Source organism: Phasianus colchicus, chromosome 6 (genome assembly GCF_987193195.1).
Source record: "Phasianus colchicus chromosome 6, bPhaCol1.hap1.1, whole genome shotgun sequence".
Taxonomy (NCBI): Eukaryota; Metazoa; Chordata; class Aves; order Galliformes; family Phasianidae; genus Phasianus; species Phasianus colchicus.
Window position 1 is genome coordinate 15,961,787 of NC_143441.1, and position 18,640 is coordinate 15,980,426.

Consider the following 18,640-nt stretch of genomic DNA (forward strand, 5'->3'; position numbering starts at 1 on the left):
GAGTAGCTATCATAATAACGCAGTAATTAGCAGTAAGTAGTCCCTGATCAGCTCAGCAGGATGCATGGAAAAAATTGACTAATCTAAAGAAGTACATAAAAACAAAACTTGTACAAACAAAATTCACACTGACAGGGTTCAACTTTGGAACTATTCTTTTTTTTTTTAATTTAATAAATCCTTAGAAAGCACACTACTACTGCATCCAGGCTTCTTAAAATTATCCCTAGTCATGCTATCAAAGATAGCTATCACCACAGAGCTTTCATATTTTAAAGGTTACCAACAGCAGATAATTAAACTGCAATGAGAGGAAGTGTGGTGAAAGATGATTTTTCTAGTCATTCCAATTTCTATTTTTCTAAGCAGTAGTATCATCTGTCTTTCCATGGTTTGTACACAAGAGATCGCATCTAGCGCTCCTGAGGCCATGATCTCTGCTAGCTGAAAGAGAGTAAAGCATTTCTCTCTGTCACAACATTAATTACAGATCTATAGCTATGTAGCAAGAGTGGATGTTTAGCTAGACTATACTTCAGGTCCACGCTAATGCAGCAGTGTTTCATCTTCCTAAATTCCACCCCTGCTTACAGAAGCCTGAAAAAAAAGTCATCTCCAGAAGAAACTCACTGCATGATTTCCTCCAAATTCACAATCCTGCTGCTAGCTTGCTTTTAGAGGCTGACTTCCTTAAATTAATTTCTTTTTGCATGTAATTTGCAGAGAGTAATATTGAATTTTATATTGTGCCTTTTAATATTGCATGCAATCCAGATTCTCATTCATTGTACTGCTGCTATTAATTACCATCAGCTGAGAGATTTGTAGACATTTTTCCTCATAGCAAATTCCCCAGCTCTCCTGGCAGCATGCTTTTTCATTTTCCCTTTGGTAACATGTTTTTTTTCAGGCTTATTTCACATCAATCTGGTTTGAACTGCATTGCCCTGTGCCAGCTCAGCTTCTGAAAGTCTTAATTGTTTTCTGTATTTTTCTCATTATTCTCCTTCTACTCAGAGAAGACAGCAAACGCTAAAATTATGCTGTTTCACATCATTAAGACCATTAGTTTAAATAACGAGGTTTTGGAGTATAGCTAAGCCTCATAATAGCCCATTAGCAATCTCTATCCAGAATGAAATTTACCTGTGATATGGCTACTTTATGTGCCATTTACTTCAAATCCAGCAAGCCAATCTGCCTCTACATATAAACGCTAAAGGTAACATAATACTCAGGAAAACTCTTTTAATAAAGTAAAACAGCTATAAGGATGTCAAACTTCACATATACATGTACCATCAAGACACTACTTGGCTGAAACACTGACTGATGCTACAAGGAACAATTGAATCCATTTTTACTTTTTCTTTGCATAAGAAAACCTAAGTCACTATCAGTACGTTTGATTATTATTTTAGTTACCTCATTTTTCTATTTTTGGTAAATCAATTAGAGTGCTCAAGAATCTTTTCCATATTTTACACTTACTAAAATATTTGATTATCTACCACACTATCTTCATGTAAAATTTTATAACTAAAAAGCATTGTCATCTATTATTTCTATCCTCATAGAGCATGGAAGATACACAGGCCATGCAGTACATATACTTGTTGTTCCTCCCATCACGTTACAAGACAGCAGAGCTGCAAGACACCAGGCTACAGCAAGCAAGGATCTGCTCAAATGCAACAGCAGCAGGCACAAAAATAAGAGAAAAAAAGCTTCTTACCTTCTGAAGGCTTAGAAGATCCTCAGGTAATCAAGGAACTCCAGATGAAACACCCTTGCCCTCACTGCCAACCCTTAAATGAGGTCTGGGAAGGGGTGGAGCTAGGATCCACCCCTTCCAGTCACTCAGGTGCACTGCTTGTACCTGAATTTGCCTGGGTTGGCCCTGCCTTCCTACTAGGTGCTCAATCTCTGGTTCAAGCCGTGACCTAGCATTTCCACTCACTGTTATTGTTCCTCAATGTCATTAGTGAAGCAATACAATGCATGGAAATGAAAAAAAAAATCAGAAAAGAATGATTCACTGTCAGAAATCTTATCAACCTATGTTACTATCTTCTGTGTATCACCTGTGTGGAAGAATGTGTGCAAGTCTACAGTATTTGAAATGCCTTTTGATGGTGGAAAAAAATAGAACTAGAAAGGCAATAGGTAAATGGGAGCTATGTCATAAATCTTTTACATCATACAAGTTATCAAGTCACAGCTGTATGGTCCTAACTCGTTAGCCAGCATCCCTTTTGCATAAATGTTTCTGAGTAATTTCTGTGCCAAATTTTAGGGAAAAAAAATCTAATTAAGTAAAAACAGAGGTTGATCAGTGGATTGCTACAGTTGTGTAAATTGCAGTATACTTATAAAACTTTCAATAAAATGCAACTTCTTTATTTGAGACCTCTTAATCATCACATGTATGTGCCTCTGTATGGGAACTGCTGAGTCACGGCCTGAACCTCTGATTAGTCACCTGAGGTGAGCAATTCACCTGTGCTGCAGGAAGGGGTGGAGCCTGGCTCCACCTCTCCTAGACCCATTTAAGAGCTGACTACCAGTGCAGAAGGATCTCTCTCTCTTTGGAAGATCCACTCCACTGGAGTTTCCTGAACAAGCCCATGACATGGGTAAGCCTCCTATTTATTCTCTTTGTCTCGCTGTGCCTAACTCTCTTGCTTATTTCATTATTATAACATCTTAATATTATTAAATTATATAATATTCCTTTATATAATTTTCATTGATTATACAGCCTCATAATTTCAGTAGTAGTTTTTCTTACTTGTTTTCTAAATGAACACTTCATCAGGTTGACATACAGTAGGTTCTGCCTTAATTGTTCAAACTTAGAAATTGATTGTTGATAACTTGAATTCTGCGTAATTACAGAAAAGAGTTTAAAAATATGTTTCTTTAGTATCTAGGTTTTTTTTGGTTTTTTTTAATACCAAAAAAGAAGCTGGCTAAGAAACACCAGTGATAGTTTTCTAGTGATAATTTTCTGATCCAGCTTAATTAGCAAACTCCACTACTTAACCTGCATTTCAATTACTTTTACACTCTTATATCATTTTTTTTTCCCTCTATCATAACTCTGAGACTGGTATAAGCACTAAGGTGATATTCTCAGCCACTGGGAAACTAAGTAGGAAGCTGGAAGACTGAAACATCTCATCTTCAAGGACAACTGGCATGACTGCACTTCTGCATTCACAATTAATTTATTCAAAATCAAACAATCAGATTAATAAAAAAAAAGCCCACTTGGAATTGCAACAGAAAATTAAAATAAAGTTAGAAGACAAGAATTAAGCTCTTAGGCTTTAGATGAGATGCTGGCATACTAGAGTTGAATTATAGTGGAAATGCAGTGGGTGCTGGGTAAGGCTTTTTGTCAGCCAAAACAGACGAAAATCCCATCAACCTACACCAATACTCAGATTATCTTTTGCCTGGAAGGCATTTGGAGATCATACCAACATCAGAACTCGTGCCAAAACTAAAAGCAGAATGCTGCTGATTAGCAGAAATCCATGTTCTTGAGAGGCAGTATCTTCCACTCCAGTGCCTAACACAGTGTTCCAGTGCACAGCGAGCAGCGTTATAGACACAATGGCAAAAAAGAGCACTACCTAATCCATTATATCAATTTATAATTTATGCTCACATTGGACAAGCTAAGACAAGACAAGATATAAGAGCCTAGCAAAAGCATGAATGTCCATTTTTTCCTTTCACTACATAGAACTCATGTCCATATGCACAGCCAGATGGCATTCCATCCTGAATACTGGAAAGAACATCATAGGAAACAAATTTAGATTAAACAGAAGGAGAAAACATGAAGAAAAAAACTGTCTTTCAGTCAATAAGCAAGTCAGAGTTCACAAGAGGATAATCATTTGGCCTCAAAAATGATGGAGACCAATGAAGACACAGTGATCATAAATGTATCATTACACTGAAATACAGAATTTATCATTTTTATCCTCTTCTCACAAAACAATGCTACTCAGATTACTTGCTACAAGTCTCCTTTTTGAGCAAAAATAGAAACTTATTTACCACATGAAGAGTAGGTCTTTATTTTTTTATTAAAACGAGAAAAAGAAATTCTCTCTTTTTAAAAGAATTACTGATATAAATGTTGGAGTAAATAAAGTTATGTATCAAATCTCAATGCTGAGAAAAGATTATAGTATACAACAAAGATGGCAGTACAGAAAATCATTGAGTGCCACTTTTCACAACATGCACAGCACAAGTCAAACACTTGCAAAGCACAAAGTTGCATTAGTACCACCAAAGCCAAATGAATTTGTAAGTGCAATACGTCGCTTTCCAGTTCTCCATTCCTGAGCTGTTAATGGAACATAATTGAGATCAAACTCCGGCTCTGTTTTTTCTAAGTTTAAAGTAGGTGGTAAAATTGCATGGTAACAGGACAGCGCAGTAAAAGCTGCTTCAATAGCTCCTGCAGCTCCTAAAAGATGTCCTGTTGCTCCTTTTGTCGAGGAGACTGCAAGATTACGTGAGTGATTTTTAAAAAGTTTCTTGATTGCTTGATTCTCAGCAGCATCTCCTAAAGGAGTAGAAGTTGCATGTGCATTGACATATGTTACATCTTCAGGCTTGATTCCAGAATCTCTTATTGCTGCAGACATGCATCTAAGAGAAAACAAACAAACAACACCAGAATGCTGAATTTTCCATTATATTTTCGTCATGTGTTCAAACCAAAAGGAAAGGCACAGAGTGTCTGAAACTGTTTAGCAAATGTAGAAATCTGCACGACATACTTTACTAGTTTTGAGAAGAGATGGTGTTCATCTAACTAAACTAACATCTACATTTAGTCATTCGAGAAAGACAGCAGTGGTGAGGTCCACTATCGAATCACATTTCCTACTAAAAACTTACTTGGTTTAATTCCACAGTTGAAAAAAATACAAGCTGAAAGAAAGAAGATAATTTCTGCAGATGGCATTAGTATGTCAAAGTTCCTCTTCAAAGCAAAATTTTAAAACATTTGAGAGGAATAACTACCTGAAATTATTACCAGAATGAAGATTCCTTTCAGTGAAGTTTCTCTAGTATAGCTGATATTAATGAAACATTCAGCACAGTGCTCCAGGAAATCCCCTTGGCTTTGTAAAGGAAAAGAAGATTCCCCAGTTTCTACCTTTTATTTATCATTACATTTACAGTATTAGGAAATCAGAATAAAAAATGCTCTATCCAAAGAAAATATTTGGAGATGCAAGAAATATTCTAAAGTTATACTCCTTGTGAGTTGTTTTTGCATGCTTTCTAGAGGTGAGAAGATATCATCCACTTTCTTTCTCTAGAGTAGCAAGATGATAGTCTAAATTCCTGTATATTAAAATGAAATTTACTGAATGTCACACTCATCCATTCTGATACTACGTGTTCCATTGTGGCTCTTGATTACCTGTTTACTACAAATGCCTGTATAAACCATGCTATTTTATTAAATTTTTTATTTAATAATATGATTATATATTATTATTTTATCGGAAGATACAGCTCCATAGTGTTGGTTTTTTCCACAATTTCTTATAGAAAGGTGACCATTCACACAACCTTTCTTGCAAAAGATCACTGACTCCTGACATTTATGAAAACTAAGAAAGTAAAAGGGAAGATCAAGAAAAAAGGCAGCGCAAGCTGCTGGAGAAACTGAAATGTTCCATTACAGCTTTCTACTCCCAGAAGCATCCAGCTTAGCTTAGGTTATAGTTCAGTGATTCTCACTGTCACTAGATAGCAAGCCAGCATTCAGACAAAAACAATTACTGATCAACATTGAGGGAAATAGATACATTAATTTAAAGCTGCAAGGAACATAATTACTTAATGAGATAACAGATTATTGTGTAGAACACAACACTTCATAGACACACTTCTGAGTCCGGCCTTGCTTCTCCTTTCCTGTTAGGTTCATTCCAACATGTTTTAATCTCCAATTGAAGCAATTATTAGACGAGGACAAAATATATGTTCCCCTGCAATTTTCTGACATGGCAAATAGAATTCCTACAGAGAAGTAAGAGAAGCATATACATTTCAGATTTGATTCACACACGACTGCAAAAACCAAATATTAGTATGAAGATTGTATTAAAATGTATTATCTCATCTCAAGGGTAGAAATGCACAATATTTTGGAGATAGTAAGATTAACTTTCAGCTACTTCCTACTGTGAATTCAATTTATATGCTATTGCAATCATAAAATATGCAAAAACTATTACAAAATATTGCTGTATCATCTCAAGGGTAAACACAAGTCTGAAAATCTCAGGTAAGAAACTCATGATTACTCAATTCCCACCTAAGTCTGTAGCACAATAAGCTATGAATCATAGCACAGAAGGAAATCTGATATATTACACCTCCTGAAAAATGTGTTTATCTAATAAAGATACAAGCTCAGCTTTACAATACCACACAGAATCTTGATCTATTCGCACAGTGATAGATTGAATTTTGTTATCAAATATTCACATACATTCAGATTAACACAAACTACTGGATATTCCTAAACCTGCAGACATTTGGCCTACATAAAGCTCACAAACAATGCATACGTATCTAATTCAACTGATAATTAGTCCAATTATAAAGATTAAATAGATACTATTTGTTAACTATTTCTTATGAGATTAACAATAATGAAGTTTTAGAATCTTACTAAATTGTGCATTTCTGCTATGCATTTTCATCAATACTGTTAACCAGAATTAAGTATTCAATCATGACTGTAGCAGAGCCAAGCTCTCTAAATACTTTCCCTAGAAAGAGTCACAGATTTTTCTAAATACCAATAATCACAATTAATGCTAATAGTGATTATTCTAGTAAAATCTTCCAAGCATATTATAATAAACTAGATTGCCTCTTATCATGTGGTATTTCTTAAGGAATGTTATTTCCTTTCAAGAACATAACAAATGACTTGGCCTACTTTTGCAGTGAGGTTTAAAGAAACCTCACTGCAAAAGTAGGCCAAGTCATTTGTTATTAGAGATTAGATTATTAGAGATCATATTGTTATTAGAGAAAAGTCTCTACAACAAAGGGTGAAGGAGAACCTCAAAAGTTTCTGTAGTGTCACAAGATCTTGTGATAAACAAAAGGTTTCCACTGGGACTCATTTGTGTGAATAGCTGAAGGCACAAAATATAAGATGTTTTCACATAGAGAAGACTTTCATCAACAAAAAGGTTGATTCTAGCAAGAATTGGCCTTCATCCAATTTCTTTAAAAAAAAAAACAACATTGTGGAACGTTTTACTAAGAGCTGGTAAAATGCAGTTTCTCAGCTATTGGAATATTAATTCAAGACTGAATAGCATTTCCCTAGGAAACCCACAAAGCAACAAATATATGTAGCCTTTATAATTAATACATGAGGCAGCTGTTGTAATCAACATATAGCTCTTACCTGAATGCACCATCTCCCTCCGGATTAGGTGCTGTTATGTGGCAAGCATCGCCCGACAGTCCATAACCTAAAACTTCTGCATAGATCCTAGCACCTCTCTGCACAGCATGTCCGTACTCTTCCAAGACCAGCACTGCAGCACCCTCTCCCATTACAAACCCTTCTCTCTGTGAATCAAATGGCCGACATGCCATTTTAGGGCTTGCATTAAAACCAGTGCTTAGGGCTCGAGCTCTTGCAAATCCAGCCAAGGACAAAGGACTAATGCAAGCCTCAGTCCCTCCAGCCAACATGACATCAGCATCACCCAAGGCAATGAATCGAAAGGAGTCTCCGATAGCATGCGCACCAGTGGTACAAGCAGTTGACACGGCGTGATTTGGCCCCTTCAGTTGGTATTTAATGCTGATCTGACCTGCTGCCATATTGACTAAAATCTTTGGGACAAAGAATGGGCTGACCTTGTTATAACCCTTTGTTTTAAATAAAGCAGCTGTATCAGAAATCTCTTCCAGTGGAACCATTCCCATTCCAATTGCCACACCAGCTCTTAAACGATCCTCTTCAGACTGTGGAGACCAGCCAGAGTCCTTCATTGCCAGCTCTGCTGCACCGATGGCCATGACAGTAGCAGAACTCATGGACTTGATCTCTGACTTTGAAACAAAGCTCTCTTCTTTGAAATGGCCCTCCTCATCTCCCCGTGGCACACAGGCAGCCACTCTGCATGGAACGCCCGCATATTCTTCCCCATCTAGTGATGCAATCCCACTGTCTCCTTGGAGAAGGCGCTTCCACACAAGCTGGGTCCCCACACCCAGAGGAGACACCAAGCCAATACCCGTAACAACTACTTTCCTTCGACACGCAGGCAGTGACTTGCTGAAAGCTCTCCTGTGATTTCTTAAAAGCGGATTCAAATTCAGACTCTGGAGATGAAGATTTGCAACCTTTAACAGTTCCCGTGAGCACTTTGAGAACATGGTGGAAACCAATCAATCTGTGCACATTCCTGTAGCTGCAGGGAGAGGAAAAAAGACACAAACAATAAAACAGACAGTGTGAGAAACGTTGTGTCCTGGTTTTATCAGTATTCCATACCATGACATCATGCAAGAGAGTGTTTGGTGCAGAGGCACAGTGCACTGCAGAGCTGTGTCTCCTGGTTTTCTAGCAGCCTCACACAAGTTTTGATTCTCCAAGAGGAAGACACACTGGGCTGTACTGCATTTCCCAGAAGCCTCCACAGGATTTTCTGATTCTAGGTGACAAGGGAAGACTTCTCTTGTCTTTTCCAGTACGTATGCAGTGGAGGGCCTGTCTATAAAGACTCGCACAGGTTCGCTCTCCCTTATTTTTTGTTCATTTCGATTTATTACTCTTAATTATTCTGCATTAGTTCGCATTTCTTTTAATAAATTAGTTTATCCTATATTTTTGCACTCTTCCTTTCCTTCTCTTCTCCAAAGGTGAGGGAGAAGTATCGTGTGATTAACTCTACAAACGCCAAGTCTGATCTTGCCAAGTTAATAAGCTGCTCTTTACACAAAACCCTAGTGTCAACACTGCAGGAAGGGATGTAATTTCTATGTCTGTCATCAGGAGTAGTATGTGTCACCTCTGTGGGCTGCAAGGCACTCACTGGTTTTGCTGCAAACTTGCCTCAGAACTACCAGCTGTCCTCAACAATAAGCATATACAACTTCATCCTTCTCAGAGAGACCTAAAATTTCCTAGCATTATCATGCTAAGGATGCCACAGTATTAACCCTTATGTCAGCCAGAACAGGCTAGAAAACAAGGTAACACCACTGTTAGTCCACAGGTTAGGAGCTGGATCTCTTCCTGACACTAACACAACCAGGCATCTCAGACAGTCTCCTCACCATCCTATCTCCACCCATTCTTCATAGAATCATAGAATGGCTTGGGTTGAAAAGGACCACAATGATCACCTAGTTTCAACCTCTCTGCTGTGTGCAGGGTCGCCAACCACCAGACCAGGCTGCTCAGAGCCACATCCAGCCTGGCCCTGAAGCCCTCCAGGGATGGGACATCCACAATCTCCTTGGGCAACCTGTTTCAATGCATCACCACCCTCTGTGTGAAAAACTTCCTCCTAATATCTAACCTCAACCTCCCCTGTCTCAGTTTAAAACCATTCTCCCATGTACTATCACCATCCACCCTCATAAACAGCCATTCCCCCTCCTGTTTATAAGCTCCCTTCAAGTACTGGAAGGCCACAATGAGGTCTCCCCAGAGCCTTCTCTTCTCCAAGCTAAACAATCCAAGTTCCCTTAACTTTTCCTCACAGGAGAGGTGCTCCAGCCCTCTGATCAGCTTACGGATATTCAGAGTAGGGTGGGGACAGCACTTCCAATGGATGCACCACAGCAGCACCTCAAAAGGCTTATAAATTGAAGGGAAAAAAAAAAAAAAAACAAACACATTTTGGATTGCAATCACTTTTCAGTTGTGCAGACTAACATCTCTACATTGTGATGTTTACACTTATAGTCTAATAGAAACATAACGATTATACAGATAAATGACATACTAACACTGTTCTGCCAGAAAGCAGGCTTTTCAACAATGCTGTGGCCCTTACACCATATGATGATACACCAGATCTGGCTCTGAACTATCTGACTGCTGCCAGAAGCCATGAAACACGGGGCCTGCAGCCCTCCCAGCTCCCCTGGATGTAACACCATGGGAACTCCCCATGATGCCAAGTGAGGGCAGAGGGCTGCTGCCGAGCAGCACTTCAGGCAGGACACACTGGGTGCAAGGAGCGGGCTGAGCAGCGTGCTGCAGTGCTGTGCCCTCCTCAGCCCCCGTTACATGCATCCAACACATGGGAGCAGAAGGGATTTGACTCTTTGCAGAAGTAATCACTTCCAGCAACAAAACAATGGTCAAAGGTGGAACCCACACGGGCACGTGGGCTCTGCGCCATCAGAGGGTATGCACTGGTAAAATACACAGCACTTGGTACAGTACTAAGAGCTGAACTGGGAACACATGTCGGCAGAAGGGTAATGCACTTCTAGCAAATAGCAGCGACCTGCTCCATTCTCTGGCAGCAAAACGCGCGTAGCAGCATTTCTGGCAAACAAAAAGCCAAGAACAGCGCTTATAACGTGCACAGGAGCCTGCTTTAAATCATAATCCCAATTTGCCGGTTTAAATTATCTTTACCCAGTTAGCCTGGGTTTTAGGTAAAGAGTGGAGAGAGAACTACAGGAATCATGAAACCAGCGCACGTCTAACAGCCACGGCTCCTGATGAAAGGCAGCTCGTCTTCAAGCAATTAGAACGGCTGATCTGCGGAAAAGCAAAGGGGGATTCGTTTCTCGCAGAGAACACAGCCGATTGCACACCCCGGGACGTCCCTAATGTTCGACGTGGGATCCCAGGCGCCCTCGGGCTGCAGCCACCCCGCGCCGGCTCCGCACCCCTCCCGCCCGCCGAGCCCCCGCGGTACCTCCGCCGGCCGCGCTCCCCCCCGCTCAGCTGTGGTTGGCTCCGCCGGCGCGGGGCCGCACCACTCGGGACGGGCAGGGGGGTGGGCATGCGACGGCTTCCTAGTCGATCCCCGACGTCACGATCGGCGGAGAGAGCGAATCGGTGATTCGGCGATCGGCTGCGCGGCCGCCACGGGCGCTCCCCACCCACGGGGCCGCGACTTCGGCGCCGTGACTGCGCAGGCGCACTGCGGCGGTCGCCTGGCGCAGCGCGGGGCTGGAGGCGCAGCACGCTGGCAGCCGGCGCGATGGCGGGCACTGCGGGTCTCTCCCAGCCGTCCAGCTCCCCCGCCGTCAGGGAGCTGTGCAAGAACGCGCGGGACACCTTCCTGGAGGCCTCTCGGCTGCTCCTCACCTACGCGGACAACATCTTGCGGTGAGCGGCGTCCCGTCCGCTCCCCTCCGTCCCCTCATGGGCACCCTGCCGCGGCCGTGACTGGTGTCCAAATTCTGGATGGGTGTCGAATGTCGCCTATGTGGTGTGGATGAAACCAAACACTTGAAAAAGCGTCTTGCAAACGGCTGATGCCGCGTAGTGTAGGTACCCTGCTTCTCGGTGTTTTCTTTAATTTGCAAACTTAATCAAAACTTTCGATTTCTTCAGAAATCCTTATGAAGAAAAATACAGATCAATTCGGAATGGAAATCCGGCGTTTTCCACGAGGCTGTTACCTGTCAGGGGAGCAGTTGAGTGTTTGTTTGAAATGGGCTTTCGAGAGGTGGGTATAATCATTTCTGGAGCCTTCATCACTTTGCAAACTAAGATTTTAAATTGCTTTTTTTTCTTCTTTCCCAGCACAGTAGATGTTAAGCCAGGGTTTGTTTATTATCCCTCCTTCTTTGCAAATGTCAATGGTTAGCCAGCAGAAAACTTAGGTGAGGCTGCTCCAGAAATCCTGATGGAATCAGAGCTCAGCTGATCTTTAATAAAGTTGATTTTGATTACTGTTGTAATGGCAAGCGGTGTATGGCACAGTGAGAATGATGGGAACTGAAGTGAAAGCCCTCAGGTTAACAGCCTGCTATTAGATGAATAACAAACTGTATCCTCAGGCTTTAGTTTCCATATCATAAAAAATAAATAAATAAATAAATAAATAAAATCCTGTTTTCTCCTGCTTGTTCCCATCACCATTATGGCTTATGTGATCCTGTAGTAAGTTATATAAGAGAGCTGATCTTATGGAAAACTGTTTCATTACTTGGAGATTGGTTTTTAGCCAGTTCACAATGCAGCTGCTAGTACTAGTGTTGTTGTGATAGCTGTGAAAAGGGCAGCAGGTTATTGAAGTAGTGAGATGGTGGGACTTATGCAGTTAAATAATTATGAAACTGCTTCTTAACAATGTAACAAGTGAATATTAATACTGTTGCAGTCATAAACATGTATTTCAAAGATTGCTTTGCATGCTGAAATGGTCTCTGTCTTAATATATTTTAACTCCAACGCTTGTTGAGCTAGAGTCAACCTTTGTATTTACAACAGTGCTGGGGTGAAAGAAACAACTTTTGCTTAATGGTGCAAAGATCTTGCTCTAGCTTTGCTTTATGTTGTCTGTTTAGTGCAGCAATTTTGTGTGGGTACATACATTGTTATGTAGGTCCAGTTGTCATGAGATACTTCTTTCTTCTGTTTCAGTGAAGTCCATTATTTATCCTGATTTTAGGAACTAAATAAATGCACGTGGAAAGAAATGGTGACTTAAGAGGAAGAAATGGTCTGTAGGTTTATTTGCAGACTTATGCATAGGAGATTACTTTGAAACAATGTGTTTCAGCCAAGAGGTAGTCAAGCAGGGAGTGAAGCACTCAAGCAGTAATAGCTTAGTCATTTTCGGGCCTATTGTAAAATGCTACTTCCTCTTCTGTCAGAGCTTTAAAAGTATATTGGCTCAGTCTTCTGGTTATAGTGCCAACTGAGGCTGGAGTTCACAAACTTTTCTCCAACGATAGTAGCTACAATTGTTCCTTCTTTTGTCTGCCTGGTGAGCTAACTTAATTAAAAAAAAAAAAAAAAAAAAAAAAGAGGACTTCTGGATTGGTACAATCCATTTAATTTTGTGGTGACTCTACGTGAAAAGTAAAGTGTTGCATCTACAATGATGGGTGCCTAAGGTAACAGTGTGGGTAAAAACATTACTTGGTTAAAAAACTGAAACTTAAACTATGAATGTTTCAGGGTATCCATGTTTTTAGTAACATGTTAGTGTATGTTAAGTGTACTGCTACTAATTCCATCCTAATTACTGTTGTTTTTTTTTTTACTGTAGTCAGCAGTAATCATGTTGCAATCAAAGATAGGACCCAGCATTCCAGCTGGGTACAGGTCTAAATAAGAAAAACATTTCCCATCTGAAAACTTAAATATGAGCATAGAAGATAATTACAGGGCTTCTTCTCCAGATGCTGGCTATCCTCTTGTGTCGTGTGGTATTTCACTGATGTACTGTGAGAACTGACTGTTTTCTTTTTTGTTTCTGTTGCTGCTGCTTGCTCTGCCAAGCTGTGCTTTTGTTCTCCATGTGTTAGTTTGCAAAATAAGTTGCTTACAAAAGTTATTGTAACAAAGTGTTATTGTGATTGCTTTTCCTCTAGGCTGACTATAGGTACTTGATTTTATAGCTTCTGCTTTGAAAAATCTACAAGTTTCTGCTGTAAGGAACCCAACCTGAAAGTGAAGTCCTGTGAAGCCTTAGTAGGCTAACTTCTAATAAATGATATAGCTGTTAGTCACTGGCCTGTATCTATTGCTGGCTTAGACCTGTGTTAACTGCTGTATTAATTTGCCCAAATTTCAGGGAGAAACTCACATGGTTTTCCCAAAGGAGGCGTCGATTGAGCAACTACGTAAAATCAGAGATCTAATTGCTGTAGAGAGGAGTAGCAGGCTGAATGAGTCGAATCAAGTCCACAGATCAGGATCCTCTGAAACTGTAGCCAGTGCTCCGACAATTGCACATCAGCCTTCGAGACCTGTTGGCTCTGTTCCTGCCCCTGAACATCAGCAGCCAGAAACGTCACTTCTGCAATCTCTCAAAATGGTAATTACTACCTGAATACTTTAGAGAAGCACTAATCTTGAATATAAAGATTGAAGGAGTCAACTGTTGGAACAGATTGCTCAGGTTGTTTAATCTCCAAACGTGACTTTTTGTGACCTGACTGGATAAAGCCTTGAGCAAGTTGGTCTGATCTTATAGCTAGCCTTGCTTTGAGAAGGAGGTTAGAGTAGTGGTTGGTTGGTTGTTTTTTTAGATCTTCAACATGAAGCATGCCATAAGTAGAACATTAGCAAGGGATTTTGTTGAAGATGTCTATAGATGTGTTTTATTGATCAGGTAATCATGAAAAGTAGCTGAGTTGTATTGGAAAGTGCAACAAGGGGGAGCAAAGAAGAGAGGGAGGCTAAAACTGCGGTATTTGTCTGAGAGCCAACAAAAGAACTGACATGTATGTTGTCTCCATTTTAACTGGGACTGTTTCCTTTGGAGTGCCTGATGTGATGCTATGTTTTGGTTCTGGGAGAAAAATGATGTGCTGTCAACATTGATGTTTATAGTTCCTGTTAAGCAGTGTTGTACAGAGCCAAGGCCATTCCAGTTTCTCAGCTCATAGAAACAGTGGACTGGGAGGGTACAGAATCAGGCTTAAACTGGCCAAAGGAATGTTCTATGCCATGTGACATAATGAAGAAGGAGAGTTTTGAAGGGGGTGAGGGTTCATCTTGCTCTCCTCCACAGCTGGGGGGGCTAACTGGGCATCAGTCAGTGCTGAACAATCACTTGTTATATGTGCATATATATATACATTTGTCATAATTATTATCCTTTTCTTTTTTTCTATCTTAGTGAATGGCTTTATCTCAACCCACAAGTTGTGCTTTGTTTTTTTTTTTCCTTTCAATTCCCACCCCCATCCTACTGGGAAGGGAGGGCTGTGTGATTCTCAGCCACCTGCTGAGTTAAACTACAACATATGTTTATCATTGTTGACATCTCAGTTCACACATTGTGACCTGCATTTGTAGACTGTAAGGGTGAGGCGGTAATTCAGCAAGGCAAAGAAATTTTATTTTTAGTTAAGCTGAGATGAAGTTCTCTGGTGATAAAGAAGCAGAGTCGTCCTTTCAGCTGATGTTACCTTGGTCTAGCAGGAGAAGACTCGTAAGACCTCATCTTACTTTGGAAAATGAAGCAGTTACACTGTTTGATAGAATGTTGAAGGGTGCTTTGGTTTAACTCTGAAGCTTTCTCCCTTAGAACCATTGTCTTAAATAAGTTGGTGCAAGATGAATTCTTCCAAAAGTTTTCTTCTTAGGCATCCTTCAGCAGAATTTGTCTATTTTAAATGAAATTATTTGTATGTTCACAGAATCACAGAATGGCCAGGGTTGGAAGGGACCTCGGGGATCATGAATCTCCAACCTCCCTGCCACATGCAGGGCCACCAGCCTTCCCATTTAATACTAGACCAGGCTGCCCAGGGCCCCATCCAATCTGGCCTTGAAACCTCCAGGGACGGGGTGTCCACAATCTCTCTGGGCAGCCTGTTCCAGCACCTCACCACTCTCTCTGTAAAGAATTTCCCCCTGACATCCAACCTAAATCTCCCCTCCAACTTAAAACCATTTCCCCTTGTCCTGCAGTTATCTACCCTTTCAAAGAGTTGATTCCCCTCCTGTTTGTAGGCTCCCTTCAGGTATTGAAATGCTGCAATGAGGTCACCCCGCAACCTTCTTTTCTCCAGGCTGAACAAACCCGGCTCCCTCAGCCTGTCTTCATAGGGGAGGTGCTCCAGTCCCCTGATCATCTTCGTGGCACTCCTCTGGACCCTCTCCAACAGCTCCCTGTCTTTTTTGTACTGGGGGCTCCACACTTGGATGCAGTATTCCAGATGGGGCCTCACAAGAGCAGAGTAGAGGGGAACAATCACCTCCCTGTCCCTGCTGGCCAACCCCTCTTTTGATGGAGCCCAAGATAGCATTTGCCTTCCAAGCTGCAAGGGCACACTGCTGGCTCATATTAAGTTTTTCATCTATCAAGACGCCCAGGTCCTTCTCTCAGGGCTGCTCTCAAGGACCGCTCCTTCCAGTCTGTATGGATGCCTGGGATTCCTCTGGCCCAAGTGCAAAACTCTGCACTTTGCCGTGTTGAACCTCATCAGGTTCACCCGGGCCCACCTTTCTAGTCTCTCAAGGTCCCTCTGAATGGCATCTCTTTCTTCAACCATGTCAACCACACCACTCAGCTTGGTGTCGTCAGCAAACTTGCTGAGGGTGCACTCGATTCCGTCACCGATGTCACTGATAAAGATGTTAAAGAGCACCGGTCCCAAGACAGACCCCTGGGGGATGCCGCTCGTTACCGGCCTCCACCTGGACATAGAGCCATTGATGACCACCTTCTGTCTGCAGCCTTTCAACCAGTTTCTTATCCATTGAGTGGTCCACCCATCAAATCCACATCCCTCCAATTTGGAGATAAGGGTGTGGTGGGGGACCATGTCAAAGGCCTTGCTCAAGTCCAGGTAAATGACATCGGTCGCCTTTCCCTTGTCCACCGATGCCGTCACTCCATCATAAAAAGCCACCAGATTGGTCAAGCATGACCTTCCTCTGGTGAAGCCATGCTGGCCCTTTCCTCATGTGATCAAGCCTGTCATCCAGGATGATCTGTTCCATGATCTTCCCAGGCACAGAGGTGAGACTCACCGGCCTGTAGTTCCCGGGGTCCTCCTTGCTCCCTTTCTTGTAAATGGGAGTGACGTGACCCTTCCTCCAGTCATCTGGGACCTGACTGGACAGCCACAACTTTTCAAATATGATGGAGAGCGGCTCGGCAACCACCTCAGCCAGCTCCTTCAGAACCCTGGGATGCATGCTATCCGGCCCCATAGACTTGTACACATTCAGTCTCGTGAGGCGGTCTCGGACCTGCTCTGTCCTCACAGCGGGGAGGGGATTTACCACCCCAATCCCCACCCAGAGGTGTAGGGATGCAGGGCTCAGGGACGTGAGAAGTACTGGAATCCTGGCTGCCAGCGAAGACTGAGGCAAAGAGCTCGTTCAGTACCTCAGCCTTCTCTTTGTCCGTTGTAGCCAGTTCTCCTTTTACATTTACCAAAGGAGGTACACTCGCTTTGGCCTTTCTCTTCTGGCCGATGTGCCTGTAGAAAGTCTTCTGTAGAAAGTTTTTCACATCCCTTGCCAAGTTCAATTCCGCCTGCACCTTGGCTTTCCTGATCCACATCTGCAAGTCCGGATGGCATCTCTGTATTCTTCCCAGGTGACATGGCCTTGTTTCCAGAGCTTGTACGTACCTTTCTTCGCCCTCAACACACCCAGCAGGTCCTTACTGAGCCACACTGGCTTCCTCCCTCGTCGGCCTGCTTTCTTGTTCAGAGGGACGGAGAGTTCTTGCGCTCTTAGGAAGGCATCCTTAAAGAGTAACCAGCTCTCCTCAACATTTTTGTTTTTAAAGACAGCATCCCAGGGGATCTCGGCCAACAGTCCATTGAACAGCTTAAAGTTTGCTCTCCCAAAGTTCAGGGTCCTGACGCCACTCTTCACCAGGCCCACATCCCTCGAGATCATGAACTCGACCAGAGCGTGGTCACTGCAACCCATGTTGTTGGATGCTGAACTGAGATGTGCTGTTTCTTACCTATCCAAAGATTTGTGTCAGGGAAATGATGCCGCATGGGTGTGAGTAAGCAGATAAAGTACATCCAATCATTCTACATTTGGTATTTCACGTCTGCTTATTGTGTTTCACTGACTTATTCACTTCTGTAATGGTTGTTGGAAGTGGTTATGAAACTTCTGTAAAGACTTGCTGTAGTCAGTGCGTTTTTCTAGGTTTCTTGTGATTCAGCATGAGTGGTGGGACCAAAACTACAGTTTAGAGACAAATATTACAATGGTTGTACTTCATTAGAAATCTGTATCTCTGATTTTTCTTTTTTCAAGGACTTATAATAATAACTCTCTGAACCTATTGAATTTTGGTCTATATATTGTGTTAATTAGAATGAAGTCTGCGAGATACCTTCTGGCTTTGCCATTTTGTGCACACAGGAAGAGGTGTTTTGTTTTTTCAGTGAGCTGTTGTATTATTGTATGCAGTGTTGTTAGATATCAGAGATTTAGAATGGTCTTTTTAGTGAAAGCATTTTTATTTCTTATATGTTGCACCCGTGATTCATGGGAGTCTTGCTATATTGTATCGTATCTCAAGAAATAACAGAATTTTTGATGAAGCCAAGAAGCTAGTTAATAAAGTTAATAAGACTAAAAACTGAAGCATGATCTATTGCTAGAGAATGGGAAAGGCTGAGTAACTTGGGTCAGTTCAGCCTGGGGAAAAGAAAACGGGGGAGGAAGGGAGTGGGGATCTGATTAATGTTTATAAATATCTACAGGGAGGTTGGAGGCAAATGGATGAAGCCAGGCTCTTCTCAGTAGTGATAGGACAAGAAGCAGTGGCATAAAACTTCAACATAGGAAGTTCCATATAAAAAGGCAGAGTAACTTATTTACAGCAAGGCACTAGAACAGGCTGCCCAGAGAGGTTGTGGAGTCTCCTGTGGAAATACTCAAGACCCATCTGGGCGCCTGCCTGTGTGATCTATTGTA

The 18,640-nt window shown here is 41.8% G+C and overlaps 2 protein-coding genes and 1 long non-coding RNA gene across 10 annotated transcripts in view; 1 reads left to right on the forward strand and 2 right to left on the reverse strand.

The window, feature by feature from the left end:
* The window catches only part of LOC149917454 (uncharacterized), a 48,454-nt gene extending 46,122 nt beyond the window's left edge, over nt 1-2,332 (reverse strand). For both annotated transcript variants that reach the window (XR_016467453.1, XR_016467452.1), the window contains exon 1: nt 1,736-2,332. This is a non-coding gene — a long non-coding RNA (uncharacterized LOC149917454). The remainder of the gene's footprint in view (nt 1-1,735) is intronic.
* A 743-nt stretch (nt 2,333-3,075) lies between these two features.
* Nucleotides 3,076-11,081, reverse strand: OXSM (3-oxoacyl-ACP synthase, mitochondrial). 6 transcript variants are annotated; one of them, XM_090142545.1, is made up of 5 exons: nt 10,968-11,065; nt 10,747-10,807; nt 9,826-9,889; nt 7,478-8,495; nt 3,076-4,677 (listed from the first exon to the last, which is right to left on the reverse strand). In XM_090142545.1, the coding sequence occupies exons 4-5, from the start codon at nt 8,458-8,460 to the stop codon at nt 4,275-4,277; spliced, it is 1,386 nt and encodes a 461-aa protein (XP_089998671.1). In that variant the 5' UTR covers nt 8,461-8,495; nt 9,826-9,889; nt 10,747-10,807; nt 10,968-11,065; the 3' UTR covers nt 3,076-4,274. The 6 variants fall into 6 exon arrangements, with proteins under 6 accessions (XP_089998671.1, XP_089998667.1, XP_089998668.1 ...); XM_090142541.1 differs by having other exon boundaries at nt 10,682-10,807; XM_090142542.1 differs by having other exon boundaries at nt 9,783-9,889; nt 10,682-10,807.
* A 103-nt stretch (nt 11,082-11,184) lies between these two features.
* NGLY1 (N-glycanase 1) overlaps nt 11,185-18,640 on the forward strand; it is a 28,399-nt gene continuing 20,943 nt past the window's right edge. For both annotated transcript variants that reach the window (XR_016467719.1, XM_031590238.2), the window contains exons 1-3: nt 11,185-11,383; nt 11,612-11,726; nt 13,806-14,048. Coding sequence is in view for 1 of the 2 variants with exons in the window: in XM_031590238.2 (XP_031446098.2) it covers nt 11,256-11,383; nt 11,612-11,726; nt 13,806-14,048 (486 nt within the window). In the remaining variant the exon portion in view is untranslated. The remainder of the gene's footprint in view (nt 11,384-11,611; nt 11,727-13,805; nt 14,049-18,640) is intronic.

Excerpts from the sequence above, each read along its gene's own strand:
- OXSM (XM_031590239.2), bottom strand. The coding sequence starts at position 8,460 with ATGTTCTCAAAGTGCTCACGGGAACTGTTAAAGGTTGCAAATCTTCAT. Across the intron at positions 4,678-7,477 it reads GAGGGAGATGGTGCATTCAG|ATGCATGTCTGCAGCAATAA; the intron begins GTAAGAGCTATA and ends GTTTTCTCTTAG.